The sequence below is a fragment of the Bidens hawaiensis genome, unplaced genomic scaffold (assembly GCF_021521415.1).
Source record: "Bidens hawaiensis isolate Kalapana, Puna unplaced genomic scaffold, B.hawaiensis_p1.1 tig00041865_1, whole genome shotgun sequence".
Classification (NCBI taxonomy): domain Eukaryota; kingdom Viridiplantae; phylum Streptophyta; class Magnoliopsida; order Asterales; family Asteraceae; genus Bidens; species Bidens hawaiensis.
Genome location: NW_027497423.1, coordinates 79,149 through 103,539, shown reverse-complemented (window position 1 = coordinate 103,539; position 24,391 = coordinate 79,149). Strand labels below are relative to the sequence as shown.

General features: G+C 36.4%; 4 protein-coding genes and 1 long non-coding RNA gene across 5 annotated transcripts; 3 read left to right on the top strand and 2 right to left on the bottom strand.

Annotated features, from left to right (window-relative positions):
* Positions 1–5,236: 5,236 nt before the first annotated feature.
* On the bottom strand, positions 5,237–7,371 carry LOC143593250 (pentatricopeptide repeat-containing protein At3g50420-like). Its single transcript, XM_077072938.1, has one exon. It carries the CDS (start codon positions 7,360–7,362, stop codon positions 5,248–5,250), a length of 2,115 nt encoding a protein of 704 aa, XP_076929053.1. The 5' UTR covers positions 7,363–7,371; the 3' UTR covers positions 5,237–5,247.
* Positions 7,372–8,235: 864 nt separating this feature from the next.
* On the top strand, positions 8,236–10,609 carry LOC143593255 (uncharacterized). Its single transcript, XM_077072942.1, has 6 exons — positions 8,236–8,298; positions 8,387–8,440; positions 8,527–8,679; positions 9,368–9,454; positions 9,539–10,051; positions 10,133–10,609. Exons 1-6 carry the CDS (start codon positions 8,236–8,238, stop codon positions 10,337–10,339), a joined length of 1,077 nt encoding a protein of 358 aa, XP_076929057.1. The 3' UTR covers positions 10,340–10,609.
* A 488-nt stretch (positions 10,610–11,097) lies between these two features.
* LOC143593249 (uncharacterized) lies at positions 11,098–11,944 on the top strand. Its single transcript, XR_013146070.1, has 3 exons — positions 11,098–11,315; positions 11,409–11,788; positions 11,861–11,944. It is a non-coding gene; the product is annotated as an uncharacterized LOC143593249 (long non-coding RNA).
* A 1,521-nt stretch (positions 11,945–13,465) lies between these two features.
* LOC143593248 (salicylic acid-binding protein 2-like) lies at positions 13,466–16,475 on the bottom strand. Its single transcript, XM_077072937.1, has 3 exons — positions 16,082–16,475; positions 15,832–15,969; positions 13,466–13,762 (listed from the first exon to the last, which is right to left on the bottom strand). Exons 1-3 carry the CDS (start codon positions 16,451–16,453, stop codon positions 13,481–13,483), a joined length of 792 nt encoding a protein of 263 aa, XP_076929052.1. The 5' UTR covers positions 16,454–16,475; the 3' UTR covers positions 13,466–13,480.
* Positions 16,476–21,759: 5,284 nt separating this feature from the next.
* On the top strand, positions 21,760–23,222 carry LOC143593247 (uncharacterized). The gene has a single exon (XM_077072936.1). It carries the CDS (start codon positions 21,760–21,762, stop codon positions 22,999–23,001), a length of 1,242 nt encoding a protein of 413 aa, XP_076929051.1. The 3' UTR covers positions 23,002–23,222.
* Positions 23,223–24,391: the final 1,169 nt, after the last annotated feature.

Sequence of the window (24,391 nt, the reverse complement as noted above, 5' to 3'; positions counted from 1 at the left end):
TTGCTCTGGGAATTTTGGGTTGAGAATCCATTCCTCTGGCGCGTTGTTTGTCATTGGAAGTTTCATTCTCCCTTCCCTCGGTATACTTGTCACTGCGCACAAATGATCTCGGTACACAAATGTTACACCTGTTGGTGTTGGGAACCCCAGCGCGCCGTGCCCTGGTGATGGTATGGCGTTGAATTGAGCAATCGTTCCTCTACCCAAGATCATATTGCGGCATGAAGTGCTGGGCAAGACCAAGAAGTTGACAATTTCGGCTCGCTTGTGTTTCTCATCCCCCATGGTTAGTTCAAATTGTATCTGACCTAGGGGGTGAATGATTTCATTTGAAACACCCGAGATTGGTGCATTCACAATTTCGAGCCTTGCTTGGTCTACTGGATCCAACTTTCTGAAACATTGCTCATACATGATGTCTGATTCACTGCCAGTGTCCACCAGGACTTTTGACACTTCATAATGAGCAATGTGTGTAGTGATGACTAGAGGACTGCTGATAGACGGGCCTCCCCTGATTCTTGGGAAGATTACTTGTTGCTCGCGCCAATCTCCTTGGACTTGCGCGCTTCTCTTTCTCGATCTTTGCCCTTGCCTTCCTCCCTCGGCTACACAGATTCTTTTGAACTTTTTGCTGGCTGAGGCTCCATCTGGTTGTTCATTCTCTGGTCTTGGGTTTTTCACCAGGTGAGCCAACTTGCCTGATTTCACATCTCTTTCAATCGCATCCTTCAAATGGTGGCATGCATCGGTGTTGTGCCCTGTGGACTTGTGAAACTCACAATACTTGCCACTGTTTGATGGTCCCTTGTGGAGTAATGGCTTGGGGCTTTTAAACTGGACATTCTCTGTGCTTAACACTTGTGAAGGCGTTTTAGTGAGGGGAGTCCATATTCTTGGTAGAGGTCTGTTAGGCTCTCTGCCGCCTTCCCTCTTGTCACTTTCTCCGCGATTACGAATGTCTTTTTGGGGCTGGGGTGAGCTTGGTTGCGCCTGCTTTTATGCGGGAGAAAAACTGGTTTGTTGTAACCTGGACCATACGGAGTTCTGCTTGCCCCTCCTTTCATTGTTGCGCGGTGCTACTGTTTGATGCCCTTTATCTCTTGCTCTATCTTGGGCAATTTGTTTTTCATTTCGCGCGAAGACTTGCGATGCTTCCATTAGCTTGGCCCAAGTGGTTGGCATGCCATCTCTGCTCACGAGAGCTCTGCGGAATTGATCACCGCGCGCACCTTGAATAAAGGCCACGCGCAAGAGTTGTTCAGTGATACCTCCAATTGCCAGAGATTCCTGATTGAAACGGGTTATGTAGTCTTCAATGGTTTCATCATTCCTGCGCACGCAGTGCATGATGTCATCGGGGTCGCGCGTGTGTCTGCGCTGCTGTACGAAGTGAGCCTGGAACTTCTCCAATAGCTCTTCGAACCCATCGATTTGTCTAGTCGGCAAGCTTTCGAACCAGACACGCGCTGCGCCCGTGAGGCAGCGAGCAAACATGTGACACCATGTTGGCATCGTCCAGCTTTCTAGGTTTCCAGTGTTGTAAAAACCTTGTAGGAAATCGTCTGGATCAGTTGAGCCGTCGTACTTGCCCAAACCACTTGGCATCTTGGTTTTGTGCTGAATGGGAGCCTTCGCGATGCGCTCAGTGAATTTTGAATGCTTCACCAAGATGGCTGGCCTGTATGGTGTGGTTACGTCCACTTGCCCTCTCGCTGGTGGGTTGTACGGTGTGTACAGATCCATATCGGCTTTGGCCCCAGGCGCTATGTTCATGTGCGCGCGGAGCTGTGAGCCTCCTGCATTAGTATCTCGCGTCTTCCTCATGCCGTGCACTTCTTCATCACTAAAATCAGCGTGTTCAGTGTGAACAGAGTGACCATCTTCCGGCGCGCGCGCCCTTTTTGTTGTTCCTTGAATGGTTTGCTTATCAAACGCGAGCCTTTGTGTTAAATCGGCTAACTTTTTGTGTTTGACCAGCTCATTGTATTTGTCCATTAAACGTCGTTGTTCGTTTATGAGCCATTCTTTAGGGTCATTGGTTTCAACTTCTGGACCCATTGGTCCTTTTTGTTTCGCGCCAGTCAGATTTTGGAACGTGAGATCGTCTGGAGGAGTTTCAGTCTGGCTATGAGGAGTTGTGATGAAGGGATGGTTACTGGTGGTGCGCGCAGAATCACGCGGCACCCTTAGAAACTGCTGTCCCTCATTAAAATCCTCAAGCTCAATATCCTCCAGAACTTGATCGCTGTTTCGAACACTAGAAACCATGGTGAAGTTTTTCAGAGAGAACTGATGAGATGGTGATTTTGTTGCCGTTGTAACAGGTGATGGCGCCAATGAAGAAACGTGGATCGGCTCACTGGTAGACGATCAACTTTCCTCGGGTATGAGTATGCTATTTCACCGATGGTTCTCCGGAGTATGAATTCTTCCACCTACAAAACGAGCAGCACCGTGAACTTACCCCTCAGAAAGGGACAGAGGGGTCCTCTTTGGGGTAACCCTCCGGTGTGAGAATAAGAGATTGTAGGAGAAGATAATAATAACCTGAGAGTGAGTAAGGAATTGGAATGTATTTTCTTGCTTACCTCCCCTTGTGGAGGTGGTGTGGTATTTATAGTGTTAGGGTTTTCAATGATTGGGCTCAGATCCCATTAGGGCCTTTTTGGCCTTCTCCTATTGCTTTGCGCCACGTGTCCTTAGGACACCTGGTGCTTTTTCATTGATTATTCTCTGACCCAGGTATTTCACCTGACCCATGTGCAATCACGTGGTAGCACATGGGTTTTGCTGAGTTGTCCACCTTTCATTGGCAGCTGTCAACATCAGCATATTCTTATTCCTTAAAGGATACCTTCTGGAAGGTTGTCTGACGAGCACAATCAAGGTTGTCCTTATCCTGATTTGGATAAGGACGAGGTTGATTATGTGCATGTGTGATATGCGCCTATCCTGAGGATGCGCGAGGTCTTCTCTTTATTCTCACGCGCAGATGTTTCATGCGCAGATGTGATATGCGCAAGCATATGTAATATGCGCCACGCGCAGATGCGCCACGCGCAGATGTGATATGCGTGAGCATATATGATGCGTGAGAATGTGATATGCGCCACGCGCAGATGTGATATGCGTGAGCATATATGGTGCGTGAGCATGTGATACGCGTGAGCATATGTGATGCGTGAGCATATGTGATATGCGTGAGCATATGTGATGTGTGAGCATATGTGATATGCGCCATGCGCATAGGTTTTGGCTTTGTGCCTTCATGATATCTTGATTTCAAGCCTCTTGTCTATATCTTGTGGGTTGACCCGCCCCGCTCGATGTTAAGGCGGGTACATACTTCTTCAGATGTATCGGCCATTTTCAAATGTTACCGATAAAAATTATCTCCAATACACCGATTTTCCATTTTAGTATTTATTGGCTTCTAGGATGACATTTTGTATAGTAGTTGGTTTAAATACGATGATCGTTTAGCTTAGACAATGTTTTGATTTTAGTGTCATCAATATCATTTTAATACAAATTAATTTACTTCAAACCAAAACGAAATTACAATAATAATAATAATAATAATAATAATAATACAAAGAGGTGTGGAGTATTAAGTGTGTTTGTAAGTAACAACACTTAAAAGTTAAAACCACCAACTAACACACTTTTTCATGAAGCGTTGTACTGTTTCAACCTAAACGTTGTGATTATTATGTACAAATAAATGGGAAGTGTATGGTCTATTTGAAGACACATTTTCACACGGAATATGCATTCTTGTTCTTGTTGAATTTTTAATATTATTCGATTATGAAGCTCATCAGATGCATTACATGTTCGGATGCTTAGAAAGTTCAACATGACAAAATCTTGACTGCGAACATAATAACATCACCAACAAACGTCAACTCATATTCATTGACCCTTCACTCAAAAACGTTTCCACAACTTGGTTATGGCACGTAGGGGTGCAAATGAGCCAGGTTGCCCGCGAGCTACTCGAGTTCAGATCGATAAAAAGCTCGAAAGGAGCCAAGCTTTTTCAAGCCTCTAATGAAGCTCGTTTAGTTATTGAGCCGAGCTCGAGCCTTGTGTATTTTTCAGTTTTTCCTCTTTTAGACTTTTATATATTAATTTTACACTGCACAACCGAGTTTTAGCTCGTTTAAGGTAGTACACGAGCTCGAACCAAGCTTAGGCTCGTTAAAGGACTTTCCCAGATATATAAAAAATAATTAAAAGCGTATATAATTAATAAATAATAAATAATAAACGAGCCAAGCTCGAGCCGAGTCTGATCTTGAAAAAACAACTTATGAGCCGAGCTCTAGCCTGAGCTCTCGTAAGTCAAAACGAACCGGGCTCAAGCCTAGTCGAGCTCGGGCTCAGCTCTTTTGCACCCCTATTGGCACGGCAAGTCGGTTCTCATGACCAAAAAGTCAACTAAAATAAAAAATGTCAGCCTCAAACCAAATTTCAATTTTGACTAAAAACTCCATCCTTTGTATCGGTTTTTTAGCTACACGCAATCAAGGTTTTACATGATTAATTACTACGCGAACCATAAAAGAAACTAACTTTTTTGTTTTATCTATCTTAACCCTTTTTAACTTTTAATCTCAAAGAATCATCAAACTGCACATTTTGACAGCAACAAAACATATAAAAGTACAGCAAACACTATGTTTTGACAGCGATAACGCATATTATAGTTTGCACTGGTTGACAGAAATAAAATGCAGCAAACTGCATTTTTGACAGCAAAAAACTGCATGTTTGATAGCACTATTATGCATTGAAAACTTCACGTGTTGACAGCATTATCAGCGCTTTTGACAACATTAGAATGCAGCAAAAACTGCTCTTTTGACAACAATAAAATGTGAAAACTTCACGCTTTGACAGCATCAGTTCACCACTCGAATGGATACGGGATATCAGTGCAAAAAAATGATTGATTCAATATGCATATTCAGTTATGCTCAAAGGCTGAACAACAATCTTTCTGTATTACAAATTTACAATTACAATGGTCAATATTAACGTTAACGCATGTGGTAATAGCTAAATCGAGAGAATTTGCTACTTTATCACTCTACGGTTTCAAGAAATCAAACTCCATAATTGTGCATGTATCAGAGATGACATAAATTCACTCTCTCGCCTTAATCGGCGACGAAATGAAAGAAATGGTACATTTCTTACAAGAAATTAAAAAATCTCAGTAGGCTTCTAAATATATGATTAGCTTAACACTAAAACATCTTCTTCGGCTTTGACCAAATTCTTTTGCAATAACAATAATTCAGCTTGCACTTCATCAACCTCAGGGTGAGTTTGATCACCCGAAGAGAAAACATGTGCACCGCTAACCAACTCAATCCAACTCAACCCTGCATCTTTCTCCCCCAAAAGCCCTCTTATCTTCCGCCTCATTTTCACCACATCATCCCACCGATCCATTAACGCATACAGATTCGTTAACAACACGTACGCTGCACTATCTTCTTCATCCACATTCACAATCCGTTCAGCCACACGCGATCCCACTTCAAGGTTCCTCTTATCGACACACGAGCTCAACAACGTCCTCCACAGTTCAAAGTTAAATCTGCATAAATTCGAATCCAAATCCATTATCATCTTCTCGGCTTCTTCCAAGAATCCTGCTCGGGTCAACAAGTTGACCAAACAAGAATAGTGCTTTGACCCGGGAGTCAACCCGTTTTGCTTCATCGAGCGCCATATAAACCTCCCTTTATCCACTAACCCGCAATGATTACACGTGGCAAGCAAAGAAAGATATGTTACTGCATCCGGGATCAATCCGCGTTTCATTATTTCATCAAATATTCCAAATGCTTTATCTGCATCCCCATGGTTACCATATGCTAACAAAATCGAGTTCCAACATTTCAAATCAGGGTTTTTTACGTTAAAAAGAACCGACTCTGCTGACTTTAAATCACCCGTTTTAGCATACATATCGATCAAGCTTCCACACACGTTCATTTGTAAATCATACCCGCGTTTAACTGCTAGACAATGAATCATATCCCCTTGATTACTAGCAACAAGACCCGCACACGCGCTTAACGCAATACTAATCGCAAAACTATCAGTTTTATGATCTTTCGACATTTCACGGAAGCATTTTATAGCATTCTCACCATCACCCATTCGAGCATAACCCGTGATCATTTCGGTCCAGAAAACAATATCTTTATTAGGAACTAAAGTTTGAAGCTTTTGAGCCGATTCACAATCACCGTTTTCAAAATACATAGACACGAGCGTGCTTCCAATGTACATGTTTACATCGAATCCTGATTTGATAACTTGAGTATGAAGCGGTCTTCCATAACTACAAGCCGGTAATGATCTTGATCCCGATATAACTATAGCAAACGTATAATCATCCGGTTTGATAAACGAAGCTTTATGAAGATGGATAAACAATTTAAAACAATTTTCACCGTCTTTTTTTCCCGCTAATCCGGATAACATCGAGTTCCACGAAACCAAATCCGGATTCTTTATATCTTTAAAAACTTTCACTTCCATATCCGCGTCTCCACAGCTGGAATACATATTCAGCAACGCATTTTGCAACGGGAGATCGGTCGGTGCTCCCGATACGATTAACCGAGCGTGAGTGACTCGCCCGATGTCATACCGAGGTAACTTGCTACACGCGGTTAAAACCATCGAATACGTAAACTGAGTAGGTAAAGCTCCAGCCTTTATCATGCTTTCATAAAAACACAATCCTTTAACAATCTGTTCGTTTTTCATGTGGCCGACTATGACCGTATTCCAAGCCATGGAGTCTTTTCGACTCATGAAACCGAAAACCTTACTCGAAGTCTCCAAATCACCATGCTCCGAGTACATCGAAAGCAAAGAAGTTTGAACCAATGTATCACTCACAAAATCAACTTTCACAACCTGTGCATGCAAAGAACACCCCAGCATTACATCTCCATAACAAGAACATGCTTGTAGTAAGCTAGTGAACGTCGGTCCACTCGGCGTAAACCCGTCAAGGTTCAACCTTGTCAGCAGCTTAAATCCCACGTGGGTATTGTTGGGACAACGAGAATAAGCAGAAATAAGTGCGTTATATGACACAATGGTTCTTTGAGGCATTTCGTCGAACACTTGGTGTGCGTATAACAATGAGCCGAATCTTGAATACATGGATATGATATTGTTGTATAGGTAAGGTGATTTGTGGATGGGTGGTCTGGAAGTGATGACGTGAGCATGGATTTGGCGGGCTTTTGTTAGGGTTTTGACTGATTTGCATAGTTGGATTAGTATGGTTGTTATTGCCGTGGCTTCTTGAGATGATGACATATATAATACAGCAGCTACATGCTGTTAAATGTAATTAAAGACTCATTTTATTTTATTTGAATAGCCCAATAATATAAGGCCCAATTAAATGCTTCAACCCAAAAAATGAAATATTATAATATTATGGAACATAAACGAGTATACACTTTCGCATTTCCTAACTCGTTAATAATTTGTAATAATTACTAGACCACTATCCAATGATGCTAAAATTACCAACACATCTGTTAGTTTTATATTTTGGTTTTATTATTATTTTTTAAAAGCTCTATGAATTTAATTTAAACAATAAGAAAAATGACCAGCATGTCCATTTGAATGGCAAAAGTCAAGAAATGTTTATTTAACCAGGTTTTCTCATAATGCCGACCCTTAAATCTCATTTATCCGAACACTTTTCTTTTTTGTCACTAATCGATATGATTTTCAACCAACAAGATCGCACATGATGTCTTTTTTTTCCTTAGAAAACCGTTGGACCTGACGAGATTTATGCACTTCTTGTCTCCATAGGTCTGCCAAGTTTCACGCCAACTAACAAGGGTGTATTTATCGACCCGACACTTCTTTTTAAACTTCGTTTATATTCTTGAAATTGTCATCGCCTTAATTTAGAGAATCCCGACAAGAAAAATCTCGTGGGTAGCACCAATCCTTCGACTCACACCAACTCAATACGTGATAATAACTGATTGGCTAAAATTCATGTTAAGTTAATAAGTAATAAAACTTAAAATCATTTACTTAACTACTAACGGTCAAATGGTCAAATGGACATTTTCGTCATTTCCACATGTTATATTATCTGCTGGTTTCTTTTTTTTTTCCGGCTAAAACCGATTCATCTCCGGCGACGGCGACGGTGACGGTGATATGAACCGGCTTCAATACTCAAAGCTCTGTCGTATAATTCACGATTCACTCCATCAGTTTACAGTAAACTCTTCTTATTATATCATAATATATATATATATATATATATATATATATATTATATTCATCATATTCTGCTAACATTTCACAGGAGAAATCAATAACCAAAGAACAAGAGATATCGATATTAATCACACTCTCTCAGGTCTTTAATTACTTGAATTCCACTTACAATTACTTCAATTAGCGAATACTCTGTTCACATGCAAAACCCTAATTTTGATTTTTTAGGTTTTGAATAAAATTAAGCTTTGGACTGCTGAATTCGACTCCGATTCCGAGTCCGGGTCCGGTTCGGGTTTCGACAGTGGCAGTAATGTGATTGATGATCTTCATGATCATTCTTCAGCTTCACATTGTATACTCAAGATCACTAATCAATTGGTACTAATTTTTGTTTAGTATTTATTATTTAATCAGTATTAAATACGGGCCGTATAGGCCACACATGACTAGGGGTGCATACGAGCCGAGCCCAAGCTCGACTAGGCTCGAGCTCGGCTCGTTTACTCTTTATTAATTATTTTTTATGTAATTATAATTATTTTTATATTTTTTTTCTTTTATAATTTTATGCATAATATATTATGTATAATATAATATATATTATTGAGTTACTTTTATTTATTTTTTCATAACATTATATATATTAATTAATAATTATAAAATATATATTTTAAAAAACTATATAAACGACAGGCTCGTTTAAGCTCGCGAGCCTGCTCGAGCTTGATAAGTGAAGCTGGGGCTCGGGCTCGTTTAAATAAACGAGCTTACTTTTAGGCTCGAGCTTGGGATCGGGCTCAATTAAGCTCGGCCCGATTGAGCTTTTTAACGAGCAGCTCAGCTCGTTTGCACCCTTGCGCATGACTGGCAAGTGTACGAAGGTGACACAATAAAAACAGCGTTTTCAGCCTATACGGCCCCTTATTGGCACCCTTGCGCATGACTGGCAACTCAGGTCCTATACGTCCCGTATAGGCGAAAATTGGTATGTGAAGATCCATGGTGGTGTATGAAGATCCTATGCCATTAAATGATATGAAGTTGATTAGTTCACGTTTTGGTTTAGGTGTTATTGCTAGCTGTAGAGAGTGAATTTGTCCAACATTTAGCTGCAAATGTGGTTGTATCTGTATCTGAATTTGTGGTTGCATCTGTAAGTTATAATATATTAATATCTAACACTAGTTATAAACTTATAATAAGTTTAATTTATCTAACGCGGTAACGTGTCTTGCAGGGGAGTTACTGGGAGGAATTCATGCAATCCCTGTGTTGTTACTTCGAGCTAATATTATGTAAAGTTCTTTCGCCTTCTTCAGACCGACCATTTAGAGTTAAAAGTACCCTAGGGTTTGATTCAAAAGATTTCACATTGGATTTGCAGTGCGTGTTGGATAATGCCACATGGCACTCAGCAGGTGCTATAGTTTTGGTATTACGCGCTATCTTGAAACAGTTGAAACATGAAGATGATGTTGAAAGCTTGGAAATTTACTTTCAAGTTGTTGGTTCTTGCCTTGAAGTTATACCGTGGGACATGTGTAACATGATTTTAGTTGATGACATTAATGCAAAGTTTTGTGGATATCTTGTTCAGTTATTCTGTTCACTGGCAGATTCTGAAGACGAAAATCGAGCTGTTCGTGAAATTTTCAACATATTTTCAAAAACTTTAACATGGTTTTTTGGAAAGCAAGAAGAAAGTTATAATAATACAGGCATGTCTCGATACATTCGACACAAGATTTTGGTATGTTTTTTTGTTTATATGAAGTTATGAATCAAGATTAGATGTTAACATATTAATACGTAACTGTTTAATCAAATGCAGGTACTAATGATCAGGCTGAGTTATCTAGTCAAGTTAGACTGTGAAATCACGGTTTCATGGTTGCATGTTATTGAAAAATACTTTCATAATTTGTTATCTGAACCTGTAACCGAGCCAGAATCTGATCAAGATGACTGCCTCAAAGATTCTCCATTTAACAAGACTTCTTATCGACATCTACAAAGACGGGTATTTTTCTTTATTTAAATAGTGCATTTAGTTTAATAGGGTTAAAAGTTAATTGTGAGAAGCAATGTTCATGTGGGAATATGAATTCTTGCTCAAAAAATGGATTTACAGCACTTTATGAATGGGTGAAAAAGCATCTTCCTACAAATATTCTTGATAACCATGAGTCATATGATGAATGCTGCAAAGGCTTCACAAAATCCTTCATCCGGCTTTATATGCATGAAGATGATATGTTATTTAAAGTTCTCTTGCAGCTGACATACGCCCCATTTGGACACACGCAAACGTGAGTATCCCGACTTATTGTTTTTTTTTTTAATATTTTTTATTAGTTTTAAGTTGGGTTAATACAGTAAAAGCCAACATACTTTCTGTCTTTTAACCTGATTTTGGTATTTTAAAGCCTTTACACACGTTAAAACATATGAAAAAGTCAATGAACCCAGTTTTGGTATATTAAAGTCTTTAAACTTGTCTACAACGAACTTACATAAAAAAATATATAAAATGATGACTTGTTAGTTATTACCTCTTAAATTGGTCGAAATAAAATGCTATAAATGTTTGTGCACAAAGTTTTATTCACTTTATGCAATTTTAACCAAATTAAGGGGTTAGAAGTAATTATTTTATTTATTTATTTATTTATTTATTTATTCATATGTACATATGCATTCCTGACAGGTTTAGGGACTTAAATATAACAAAATTGGGCTGAGAGGCGTTTTCGTGTTTTTAACACGTGTGGGGACTTTAATATACCAAAACTAGGTTGAGGGATCTTTTTGTGATAACTAAGATAGTATGTTAAGTTTTTTATGATATTTACCATTTAACCCTTCTAAATTTGTAGCATTTATTCATATATTTACATCACTCACCTGACAGGATTACTGAAGATCGGATACCTGAGGTGGTTGCGAAAGACATACTTTTACTGTTATCTGATATCTTCGATCCTGTGTGCTTATTCCATCTATTTCTTTCAGAGGTAAATGCTTTCAGTTCCATAATATTATCGTTTTGAATCTTTTGTCACAAAGTTATAATCTTGCACTCATATCTAATTATCAACCATTTGCAGCTACATTATGATCATCAAGTGCTTCTTGATTACCTTATTTCAAAGGACACCGGAGCCAGTTGTGCTGAATATCTTTTAAGGCATGATAAAAATCATTTTACTTCATTTTCTCTACATAATTTGTTTGTTTCCCATTAATGTAAGAATATTTTCAGGTGTTTGCGAATTATATGCGATAAATGGGATTCATTTTTGAAGTTTCCGTTTTGGGCAGAAGTTGAAAGACAACTATTTCACAAACGAAGAAAATTTGAGAACGAGAAAGCTTGTGAACACATGTTTAGTAATGCGCGTGATTGCTTGCTTCTGCTGAAGAAATCTTTAGAGAGTTTACATAAGAAAGATTTGTTTCCGTATAATCCACAAGTCCTTTTGCGACGGTACGCTGATCATTTACATGTTTTTTTTGAAGTGTTTGCTGCATTTACGATTATTAGTGGTTTCGTTTGCAGCTTAACAAGATTTCAGGAACTTTGTGTAAATAGGGTGTAGGAGACGGGTGATCCTGCGTTACTCTTGTAGTTTCTTCGTTTTACCTATTGTAGGGGTATGGTACTAAACCCGGTTTTACGACCCTAAATTTATTATGATTGGCTTATTTTATTATATGGACTAATACAATGTTATTGGGCTGAGGGGGTTTTGTGGAGGTAACCCTAACTGGGCTAGGCCCATTAGGGTACCATGATGGTGGCCATGAGGCTCCCTATATAAGGAGGTCTCCACCTCCTTATTAGGGGTTGGTCATTCTCAATAAGAGCCACCACCATATTTTTGTGTCTGTGAACAAGAGATCCTGGAGATTTTTTAGCGGTCACCTCCACACCCCCAAAAAGTCATTGCAGATCCCAACCAGCCGGAGAAGAAGATCAAGACGTGGTTCGTTCATCTCGAAATCCGTGGAAACATCGTCATAGATCAGGTCAGATTCATCTCGTGTTTCGACACCTATCGTTAAAATTGTAAATATATTGGCGGGTCGACTAGAGTTTTGGCTATAGAATTGTTAGTTTAATAGACTTTTCATTATATTGTCGCGACTCGCAGGGCCGGCTCCGAGAAAGCAAAAAAAAATTTGGGCCGAAGGCGAAAATTTTTTTGAGCCTTAAGTAATAGAAGTATTTTGTTAGGTTTAAACAATTTAAATTTTATATGGGTTTACTTGGTTATAATTTGGGTTGTCTAAAAAACTTTTGTAAAAAAAAAAGATTAAACATGTGTCAAATGGGACTTGAACTCATAACCTTTTGGTTAGGAGTAATACCCTTTGCCACTAGACCAAACCATTGGTTATGTAATTAGGTTTAAATATTAAATATACATATTGTATTTCATAAAAATACAATATAATTTACAAAAAAATAAAAAATCCGGGCCTAGCGGATGTCGGGCCTATGGCCGTCGACCACCTTGCCTCATCCCAAGGCCGGCCCTGGCGACTCGGGTTACTCCTTCTTAAGCAACTTGTGTACCATACTGACTTGACTGTTAAACAAGGGTTGCGCGAGTAACATGATTACAACACCGTCAGATAATTTATTTGATGAAAATCCGCTAAGTGCAAGGTGTCGGAGTCGTTGGTATATAAGCCAATGTAATTACGAGTATTTTAAAAGATTAGGTTTTGCAATTCAGAAACGGGTAGTTGTGCAGCTTGTTGCCCATTTGCCTATTGTTTCGATGTAATCATTGCTTTAAGTTTTATATTTGAATAAAATTCTATTATATAAAATTCAAAATTAGTTTCTTAATCATTTGCAATAATAAAGGTTTAAAGAACTTGTAACAAGTTTTCCAATAGTTATGCTTTTTCTAATTTCCATTTTCATTTGGTATGAAGAAATAATAAATTCTTATAAAAACAATTTTTGTAGTCACATTCAGCAAGCTGTTTTCATAATACCCCTTTTTAAATGATTATTTGTAAGTTAAAAGGGACAAAATATGAAAAGTACACAATATCATATACCAAATTACCAATAATTGTCACATACAACTTATTATTGCTAGAATACATTATTTGAAATTTCATTTTCAAATAATTTTGTTTGTGTTTATTCTTAAAAGTAACATTAAGCATATGTGTGGGCTATGCCAAGAAGGCAACCATTAAGTTGTTTCGAGTCACATAACATCGCCATGTGGTCGACATCTTCCAGCTCTTTAACCTCGTCCACATGACTATTGTCGATCATCCACTTTTGAAATCCCTTTTTAATTGCTTTATCTTCATCACAGATAATGTATACTCGTCTTACATGACCGTACCCTCCTTCCGTGAACTGTTTTGCAACGTGTAGATCTTTCATAAACATCGAGCTAGGTCTAATGAGCATTTTCCCTAGTTCAAGATCCTAAAATAATATACAACTTTGTTAAATACAGAGGGTAAATATTTAAGAAAAAAAACATCATACTTTATTAGTTTTCTCAAAGAAAAAAAAAACCATTTTAACATAATTTTCATATACTAAAGTCCCTAAATAAATATGATTAAAGGAGGGGAAAATGTCACTCTAACTCAATTTTCTTATTATAAAGTCTAAATTTATCTACATTAAAGGAGGGAAAAATGGCCACTTGTTTATATTTATTTTCTATAATCTAATTGTTCTTTTTAACCAAATCATATTAGTTATAAAAACTTATATAACTTGTTATTAAAAAACAATTATGTTTTAAGAAAAATAATTTATACAAATTGAATTATTGTATAGAAACAAAAATAACATAAAAATTGAATAAATTTATGTTTCTAAAATAAAGACTTTACAATTTTTTTTTTTATTTTTATCAATTGCTACATTTAAAATTTAAAAATTATGACGCACACACGATTAAAACATATGTTGTGAATATTATATTTGAAAAAAAAAACAAGTAATCTAGGCCCACCAGCATTAACCGATGGAGCCCTAAGAGACATGCAAGAGGCTAAAGCCTAAGGGCTAGAGGTCCAATTGGTAGCCGTACCATGTGCGATGCCACTTACTTTACCGGCGGCCTCTTATAGCCGTCGGTGCCGATGGATAGTCTTATTATTTATTTATTTTTGTTAATATTAATGTCTAGAATTTCTAAGATAATTATATCACACATCTTTACCATATATATATATATATATATATATATAAACGAAAACATAAAAATCCTACGTGTCGCGATGTGATTGCTCTCCTTTTTTTTGGAGTTACCAGATTTCCTCGATTTTTAAATGGATGCTTCTCATGTATTTGATCCGAATTCATGGGTATGGATCTAATCAAACCCATATATTTCTTAAACATGTTATAACATCTTATTAAATTAAAAACTAATCTCACCAAATATTTGATATAAAAATCCTAAAAAGTAGGGATATACTAAAAATTAATATATGATTTATTTAAAAAAGATATATATTATTTATAATTAAAAAAACTAATTTTATAGTAAAGAAAATAAACGGGTCTCGGGTCTCATCAACTCATATAGTTTTTAAACCGGGTTATAGCATCTCATTTATTTGTGAATTAATTTATCATCAAATCATATATATATATATATATATATATATATATATTATTAACTTTCATACAATAAAATAATAAAAATTCAAAAATAAATAAATATTAGAAACAAATAATATAAAACAACCCCGTAAATACACAAAACATTTAAAAGCTCTATGGTTGTTTCTTGCATTTACTCAAGCTATCATATTGTTTTATTTGTAAATGAAGACTTCTCATGCATTTTACCCGAATTCACGGTATGGGTCTCACCATACTCAGATAACCTTAAACGGGTTATAACATCTCATAATTCTAAAAATAAATCTCACCAAGTATTTGATATGAAAATCCTATAAAATAAGGATATACTAAATATTAATATTCAATTTTTTAAGAAAAATATATTATTTATAATAAGAAATAATTTTAAGTAAAAAAATAAGTGGGTCATGAGTCTCATCTAACCCATAGTTTTTAAACGGGTTATAACATGTCAGTTATTTGTGAAACTATTTCATCATCAAAAACGCTAAGTATATATTAACTTATTTTAAAATAAATAAAATTAAAATGCAAAAAATATGAATATTAGACACGAAAAAGAAATACAACCCCTGTAATACGGGGGATAAAAACTAGTATATATATATGTGTATGTCTTGACACTTATGAATGATATATCCTATACATTTCAATATATAATCACTTATATAAATGTGAACGTTTTGTTTGACTAATTCATTCTACTTATATTTTCAATTCAATTTCATTATAACTTAATTTGTATCTAGTGTAAAATTTTTGACATGAACTATTACCACTTGTCTAACCATTCTAATATATATGATTTACTTTTTGCATCTACTTAACAAAAATTTCTAGATTCATCACCGGTTATTAGGGTGGTAGATGATGATGAGAGTAACAACCTCATCGGAGCAAAGTTGATAGAGTTTCGACGACATAAATTCTGGACCGAAAAACATGGACATTTCAGACCCAGTTTGAGCGTTGTACGACAAGAATTGCGTGTCCAACCAATCTTCTGCCGAGGATCTTTCTTTGTACTTCAAAATGAATAGTTAAATAGAATAAGCTTATATTCAAAAGTTATAAACTCAAAATAGTTAACTATTAAGTATTAATAACATAAGTAACTTATTATTTATATTTTATAACCTGGTCTAACACATAAGAAACCTTATGTACATAATCCGGCATGAAGGCGGCCAAAAAGACTCCGACCGCCACCTTTTCGGGGAACATTTCCATGGCAAGAGCTATGTTCATGCCACCTAGGCTATGGCCCACCAACACAACCTTCTCCTCTTGTGGCAAAGTGGCCATGAATTCCAACAATGGCTTAGTGTAGTCCAAAAGTGTGGCCACATGTTGTATTTGTTCGGTGTTGGCGCCCGAGGCCGAGAGATCAAAGGCCGAGACGCAGTGGCCAGCGGCCTCGAGGAGGGGTTTGAGCTTGAACCAGCACCAGGCTCCATGGCATGCACCATGTACCAAAACAAAGTGCTTTTGTTCATTGATAACTCCCATGTTATGTTATGTTACCTTAGTGTTTAATGTTTATGTTATGTTACCTTAGTGTTTAATGTTTGGTTGATATTGGCTTGCACTTTTGATTGTGTTATTTATAGGGAGATTGACCAATGGATAAGATTTGCAACTTGCTATGACATGTTATATTATGTCATTACAATTTATATATATGACATCTTATATTATGTCAACTTTATTTTAAGATAATATGTGACACCCATTCCTCCACACAAAATTTCGGGTTCATACCCAGACAAAGTGTATCTAGTGGCGAAGTTTGGAAGAATATGTAGCGGATGGGTATATTTTCGGATGAAAACAAGTAAAAATATATATTTTTAATTTAATTAAGTCTATCTTTATATAAAAAAAAAAGTTTTGCACAACCCAAATCATAACCCAATAATCACATTTAAATTTTTAATTGTTTAAAAACAATAAAAGAAACTCATTTACTTAAGACACAAATCTTTTTTCGTCATTGGCCTAAAATTCTTTTAATGATTCTCGAGGACGGTCTGGGTTGATCGTACATGTTGCTTTGATCTAATTAGTTGTTAAAAAAAAACTAAAATGGTGAAAGCACGTGCTTTTTTTTTCCTCCAATTATTGACAACACCTAACGGCTAATAAAACCAATTATGTCATTTTCTGTTGATTTATTTGGCGGTTCATTATGTGTTGCAAGTAGCCATGTACACTTTTTGAAAATATCTCACAAGTACTTTTTGAAAATATCTCTCTAGTCACATATATTAGCTTTTTGAATATATGATCATAACAAACCAATTATGTCATTTTCTGTTGATTTATTTGGCGGTTCATTATGTGTTGCAAGTAGCCATGTACACTTTTTGAAAATATCTCACAAGTACTTTTTGAAAATATCTCTCTAGTCACATATATTAGCTTTTTGAATATATGATCATAACTAGGGGATGGAACGTGTGAACATGTGCGGCGTAGAGACGCAAATAATTTGGTCGGTATCAATTTGGTACAATATTAATGCGGTACTGACACTAGCCCTACCTATGGCAACCAAAACCTAAAGAGAAAACTTAGACAATTAGGTTGTAATATGTTCAAAAGGATATCAACACATATTTTACACCTATCGAAAACCAAAAAAACAAAATGATAGGTGAATCGAAACTTAAAAAAAAGCTGTTCATACGGATTATCGGGTATATTAAAATTTATAATGGTTGATTACAACGACACTTACGTTAGTGTTAACCACACAGAAAAAAAATTCACGTTGACACTAAGATAAACACATTGCAAAAAAGAAAACGGTTTAAAACGAAACCTTGATGCAACGTTAATAGCTTGTACGTTTGTGCTTCAATGGCTTGTACATTATCGCGCACAACTTGTCTTTTAATAAAATTTACACTGAAACATAAATAATAAGCACATCACAAAAATATATTTAGTTATAAGACATCTTAATTTTAAGATTATAAAAGGAAACGCTATGAGTGGACCAAGTGTCAAAACATGACTGGGAGGAAATGATTTTAAAAAAATAGAAGGGGATATAGGGTTTCAATAGTAAGTATACCAAAAGTTGAGGGTATACTTGGTATGCTAAACAACATTTATACACATCCTATAGTCCTATACTCCTATACACATATTATACATGTAGTGTATATATATATATATATATATATATATATATATATGCGCGCGCTAGAGTGATGTTAGAGGACCAAATGATGATATAATATTGTTTTGGTTAGGTGTTTTGGATTATATGATGAATAAGAAGGTGAGTCTCTCATTTTAGTTTTGTTTTTAATGTCGTGACTTTCATTTGTTCGTCTGGGCTTCCAGTAGTTCGTTTGAAAAGTGTCGCTTTTGTTTTCACTAAACGGGAATAGCAACAACTGATGGGCTTTTGTTTTCACTAAACGGGGCTATCAAGGGCTCGTCGGATGATTAAAGAGGTGAGTACCTCATTTTTATTCCTCTTTTACTCGATGTGGTTTTCATTTGTTCATTTGAACTTTCATTTGTTCGTTTGAAAATGGTCGATTATGTTTTCACTGAACATGGCTAGCAATGAATGGTGGACATTTGATTCCTATTTACGGGGCTATCAAAAACCTATATGATGACTAAGGAGGTGAGTCCCTCATTTTAGTCTTATTTTACTCGTCGTGGTTTTCATTTGTTCGTTTGGGATTCCATTTGTTCGTTTGAAAAATGTCGCTTCTTGTTTTCCCATAACGAGGATAATAGCGAGTGGTGGTCTTTTAGTTTCAAATAACGGACTATCAAGGACTCTTGGTATGATTGAGGAGGTGCGTTCCTCATTTTATTCTCCTTCATGTTAACTCAAACGCCCCGAAAACGTGTATCAGGATGCTCTAAAGGAAATTTGAAAAATTATGAAAAATATTTTTTAAGCCATCAGGTATACATTCATGGCTTCACGCTCCTTAACTCCACGTAGATACCAAATCATTCATTTTACCTTGTTTAACTCACCTCACTTTAAGAAAATTGTTTAACCCCTTTTACAGTTTACCTCTCTTTATTTAATTTAAAATTGATTCTTAAATTATTGTGTATTTGCCATTTATTTCTCGGTTTATGGCATGTCACCAGTACACTGTACACAATATGAAAATATCTCACAGGCCAAACCATTTTCTTGTCATTTAGCCCAAAAATATATCAACACGTATTTGACATAGACCGATAGAAACCCATAAAAATAAAATAACATGTTTATCTATAGTTTTTACATCGAAACATAAGGCAACGAGCAACAAGCTACCCACTGCCTCTTTTGGTCTTACATCAAAACCAAAATCTTTCTAATAAAACTGTTCATGCCGACCACTAGTTACAACTTGTGACGGCTGATTTTGACAATTTGAACACTAGTATTAACCACATGAAACAAATTCACGTCGGCACGTTAATAAGAATAAACATGTCGCAAGAAAAGACAGGAAAAAAATGAAACCTTGAAGCAACTTTTATAGCTTTTACGCTTGTGTTTCGATAACTTATACATTATTACACACAACTCGATTTTATTGAAATTTACTACCAAACGTAGATAAAAGCAAGCACGTCGCAACTACATATTTAGAATTTATTTTAAAACATCATATTATAATTATAAGAGGGGGAAAAAACTACGAGTGAACCACACGTCAAAATAAGGTAGGGGAAAATTTTTTAAAAACAATTGGAAAAATATAGAGTTTAAATAGTGATTATACTGAAAGTTGAGGGTGTAATATTGTGACTTAATAATGACGCGTGTATATTGTAACTTTAAAGCTATCATACATAAAGTAGTTGCACAACGTGCTCAAAGAACTTGTACATTGTCAGACGGGTCTAAATGAATTCGGGTTAATACAAATTCATTGCAAATAAAGTCGGATTAAAATGAATTGTTTTAGAAAAAAATACTATTAAAATATGTTCGTTCACTATATTTTTATAGTGAATAGTAGTGATGAGGAAGACAATTAAACGTGCCCAAATCACTTATAAAACTGTTTTTTAAAATGTTTAATGGGCTCCCAATGGCTTATTGGGTTAGTTCGGCCTAGTAAGGCTTAAACTAAGTTAATTAGTAAATTAGTTATTTAAAATAGGTTTTTAAGTCAAACAAACTGATATTTTTCCCATATTATTTCAAGTCCGTAATGTTATAAAAATGATTATAAGAAAAAAAAAGTATATATCTAAATGAATTTGACTAAGCTGTGGCTTTAAAATGATTTAAATTGCGACAAATGATCAAATAAATAACGGCATATTTTTATGATACTTTACACAACAAGGACTTCAATATCAACGAGTATCCCAACGTTTGCTAGTATAGTCAAACATCTACGAGTAATTGCAACATCCACGAGAACTTTTATACTTAACTAATTAACTCACTAAGAATCAAGATCAAACGGCTAAAATAGACTTCACAATCTCTCCATTTAGTTGACAATTGCTCCCTAAAATCATATTAAGCTTCAAAATCACTATTATCATCGATGTTAATATGTTTACGAAAACTTTAGATTCTTTTAACACAAAATGCTTAATATTCTCATATAAAATCGGTTTTGAGCCAATAGGGGTACCCGTTGCTTCATAGCATGCTTGAACCAGTTTCGAGTAAGTAACGATTTCCATGGTTCTATGACTATTAAATGACACTTAAATCTACTAAGAAAAAGTCATTAGATGCATATAAACATGTAAAGCTCAGGTTGGTGCACAAGGGTAATATTTCATATGTGATCAAGTTTAAAACGGGTCTTGCACCTAGTTTCGGGTTGTGATGTCATCCACATTTTTGGGCAGCTTCTTAACAAGGTATAGGACTATCTAAGAGCATAGCGAGTCCCTCAACCCTCACCTGTGTTTTCGTCCAAACTTCATTAATATCAGTATATCACACAAACAAGTTCTAGAAGTGGACATTTTTGATCTAGTGGATTTTATTGATGTAAAATTAGTAACATATAATTTAAAATGAAACAACAAAAGTATTTTTTTTATTTATAACCTTCAAGTCTTGTGAAAAAAAAAGCCAGTCATATAAGTATGAAACCAACACTAACAAGAGAACTGTGGTTTTTTGTTTTTATGGTTTGATCAAATCTAAATTAAAGAAAACTACGGTTTTCGTCGTTGGTTTAATCAAGTCTATTGTTTTAGTCCAAAAGTTTCAAATTTGAGTTTTTCGTCCAATAGTTTTGTTTTCATTTGCAATCAAACCCGACCCATATAATCCGGTTAACTCTGTTCGTTAAAACCCATCAACATGCCCCTCACGTAAACAAGTTTAAACCGGGTCTTGCACCTAGTTTCAGGTACGTCATCCACGTTTTTGGCCTTTTGAGCAGCTTCTTAACAAGGTACATGACTACACGAACATACAAGGATTACACAACCAATTAAAAACAAAATTGTCGCTCACGTAAGATGCATGCACGTTAATGGGTTTCACAAGTAGAGTTAACAAGATTAGTTAGGTAAAGTTTAATCGCAAGTAGAAAACAAAAAAGTAAAAACCACAAATTTGAAACTATTAGACTAAAATCGTACGTTAAAAATGAAGTTGTCCGGCATGGAGCCTAGTCAGCCTACACGAGAAATATCTCTTGTCTCGTTACACGTGTCACAATCTGAATCTAGTCTATACACATGGCACACGATCATTTACCATTTTACCCCTCAACCTCCTATAACTAACTCAATTCCGTTACAACAGACTTAACAATATATCATCACTCACCTTTACACACAGCTTACAAACTCCATTCATGGCGTCTACTCTGCAACTCACTCTCATCACCATCACCATCGCAATCCTCCTGTCAACCACCGCCGCTGGAGCTCCTCCTACCTCACCGGAATCCGCCACGTCACCTCACGACATCCACGACTCGTTCGCTCCAACCTCAATCTTCGAACCGATTCTCGCAAACCTAGGGTTTCATGAACTCGCCATGGCCGTACCGTCACTCTCCGACGACTCAGCCTTCACCACGTGGAACGGTCCTACCACTCTCTTCGCACCTACCGACGCCTCCATCCAGTCATGCTCTTCATGCTCCGTCGTTCGCCTCCTTCGCGAACACATCGTTCCAGGTCTGTTCTCTCATGAGTACTTAACTAAACTAGCCTTCGGTACGAAGATTGAAACTATGGATCCAGGTAGATGCGTCACCGTGACGTCATCAGTTGAATCTAATAATCACAATAATAATAATAATAATAATTACACGAAGATATTCATCGGAGGCGTGGAGATAACTCGTCCGGATCTATTCAACAACGGACTGGTAGTCGTACACGGACTACAAGGCTACGTCGCACCGTTATCACCGTTCTCGTGTAACGTCGAACGGATGACGTCATTATCATTTCCTGATAACCGTCAATCCGTTACACAGCAATCAGTTCAGTATCCTGCTTACGTCATGCGACTAATGCTTCGAGACGCCATGCTTCGACTCCGCAACAGCGGATTCAGCATACTCGCACTCGCGATGAAGTTAAAATCGGTTGAGTTATTAAGTCTACAAAACATGACGGTTTTCGCACTCGATGACGTGTCGATCTTCTCCGGTTCGCATTCGTACGTCAATAACGTCCGGTTTCACATCATTCCGAACCGGTTGTTGGCTATATCTGATTTAGAGAAGCTATCGTCTGGTACGTTACTTCCTACGCTTGAGCCTACACAGTCGGTGATGGTTACAACTGCTGCCGGTGAGTTTACGCCGATGAAGATTAATTACGTCAGGATTAAGGTGCCTGACGTCATGCGGAACTTGAAGATTATTGTGCATAGTGTTTACTTACCGTTTCCGCATCTTCATCCGTCAGCTGGTTTGTTTGAAGAGACACGTGTCACTGGTGCTAGTGGTACTGAGGCTTTGTTGGAAGTGATGAATACGACGTCGTGTGTGCATGAAGCTAGTGGAAGCTGTGCTGTTGGTGGTGGTATGACGGTTGACGTTAAGCAGACGGTGGTGAAGACGGAGCATCAGGGTTTGTAGGTGGTTGTTGACGGTTTCGTTAGTCAACGTTAGTCAAACTATGAGATGTTTGAGAATAAATGGAATAGTGATTAGTGGTAGCTTAAAGTCATGATGCATATCTTAATTGTACGTTGTTTGTTTTCGTGCATCTACTGGTTGTACTGTGACTTACTAAAACGGGTTGAATATTAAATGAAGCTTCACCTTTGTTATGATTTGATTATTTGTTCCCATTTCATTTTTATACAACATAACTAGTATTTGGGACTCGTGTTTCGTGATGGTACCGTTAAACCTTAAATTACTCACTCGCCTTGCGACATTTTAACTCACGAAATGTCCAAAATCTAAAACATTGTTGTATAAAAGACTGAATCGAAATAGAAAAAAATTTTACTCAAGCAGCTATGAATTAATATAGAGATTTTTTTTATTTCTACTAATACAATACTCTACTGCGTTAATTTGGGATAAACATATTGTCATATTGATTATGTATTTGTTTATATAATCATCTTATATATCTTTCTACAATGTTTTTAACTTAATTTGAGACACTTGTTCGATGTTCACTGATATGGAAAATAAATTTTACCGCATGTGATAAAAAGCCAAAGTCACATACCTTCAATCTTGGAGAAGGCTTCCATCTATCATTGTGTTTTCTAGCTTCAAGTCTATATGACGAACTTGTTGCAACTGACAAATAGTTACTATGTCTATACGTTTTAAGATCGATTAGCTAGTCATATAAATAATATCAAACACATACCATAGCATGACAGTAGCTGACCATGAATATCATTTGCTGAAAACAGAACCGCGCCTGCACAAAAACTTAATTAGCTTTACATGTTTTGTATAATCAGAAAATATGTTGGCATGATAGAAGAACCTCATGATCTACATTAAAGCACCCTGCGTCACAATAATGTCACAATAATCGAACTTGAACGGTGTCACAATAATCGAACTTGAATGAAAGATACTGATAAAACAAACTGATGTAACATATGATAATAATCAAAACTGATCTTGTTCTGAATATTGTTTACATCACCACACAATAAATACAAGATGAAACGTTGCAGCTGTCTCTTGATAACCGCTTCACAAACAAACACGTCGTTTAAACCTAACGACACACACACATGCATGACATAAATCGGGCTGTAAACAAGTCTGACTCGTTTACAAATACAAAACACTAATAAAGTTCTAGACCCAATAGAAAGTAAACATCACGAGTTAACGAGTATATATTGTGTCAAATAAGGTTATTACATTATCACTACAAGAATGAATATTTGATATTTTCTTATTATAGTTGTAACAATAATAACTGTAATAGCCAATAGTTGTACTGTCAATAAAACAGATTACATATTAAATGAAGCTTCTCTGTTTC

Excerpts from the sequence above, each read along its gene's own strand:
- LOC143593250 (XM_077072938.1), bottom strand. The coding sequence starts at position 7,362 with ATGTCATCATCTCAAGAAGCCACGGCAATAACAACCATACTAATCCAA.
- LOC143593248 (XM_077072937.1), bottom strand. The coding sequence starts at position 16,453 with ATGGGAGTTATCAATGAACAAAAGCACTTTGTTTTGGTACATGGTGCA. Across the intron at positions 15,970-16,081 it reads TTTCTTATGTGTTAGACCAG|TACAAAGAAAGATCCTCGGC; the intron begins GTTATAAAATAT and ends TTCATTTTGAAG. Across the intron at positions 13,763-15,831 it reads ATCAACTTTGCTCCGATGAG|GATCTTGAACTAGGGAAAAT; the intron begins GTTGTTACTCTC and ends ATATTATTTTAG.
- LOC143593255 (XM_077072942.1), top strand. The coding sequence starts at position 8,236 with ATGAACCGGCTTCAATACTCAAAGCTCTGTCGTATAATTCACGATTCA. Across the intron at positions 8,441-8,526 it reads TATTAATCACACTCTCTCAG|GTTTTGAATAAAATTAAGCT; the intron begins GTCTTTAATTAC and ends TTGATTTTTTAG. Across the intron at positions 8,680-9,367 it reads TCAAGATCACTAATCAATTG|GTGTTATTGCTAGCTGTAGA; the intron begins GTACTAATTTTT and ends GTTTTGGTTTAG.
- LOC143593247 (XM_077072936.1), top strand. The coding sequence starts at position 21,760 with ATGGCGTCTACTCTGCAACTCACTCTCATCACCATCACCATCGCAATC.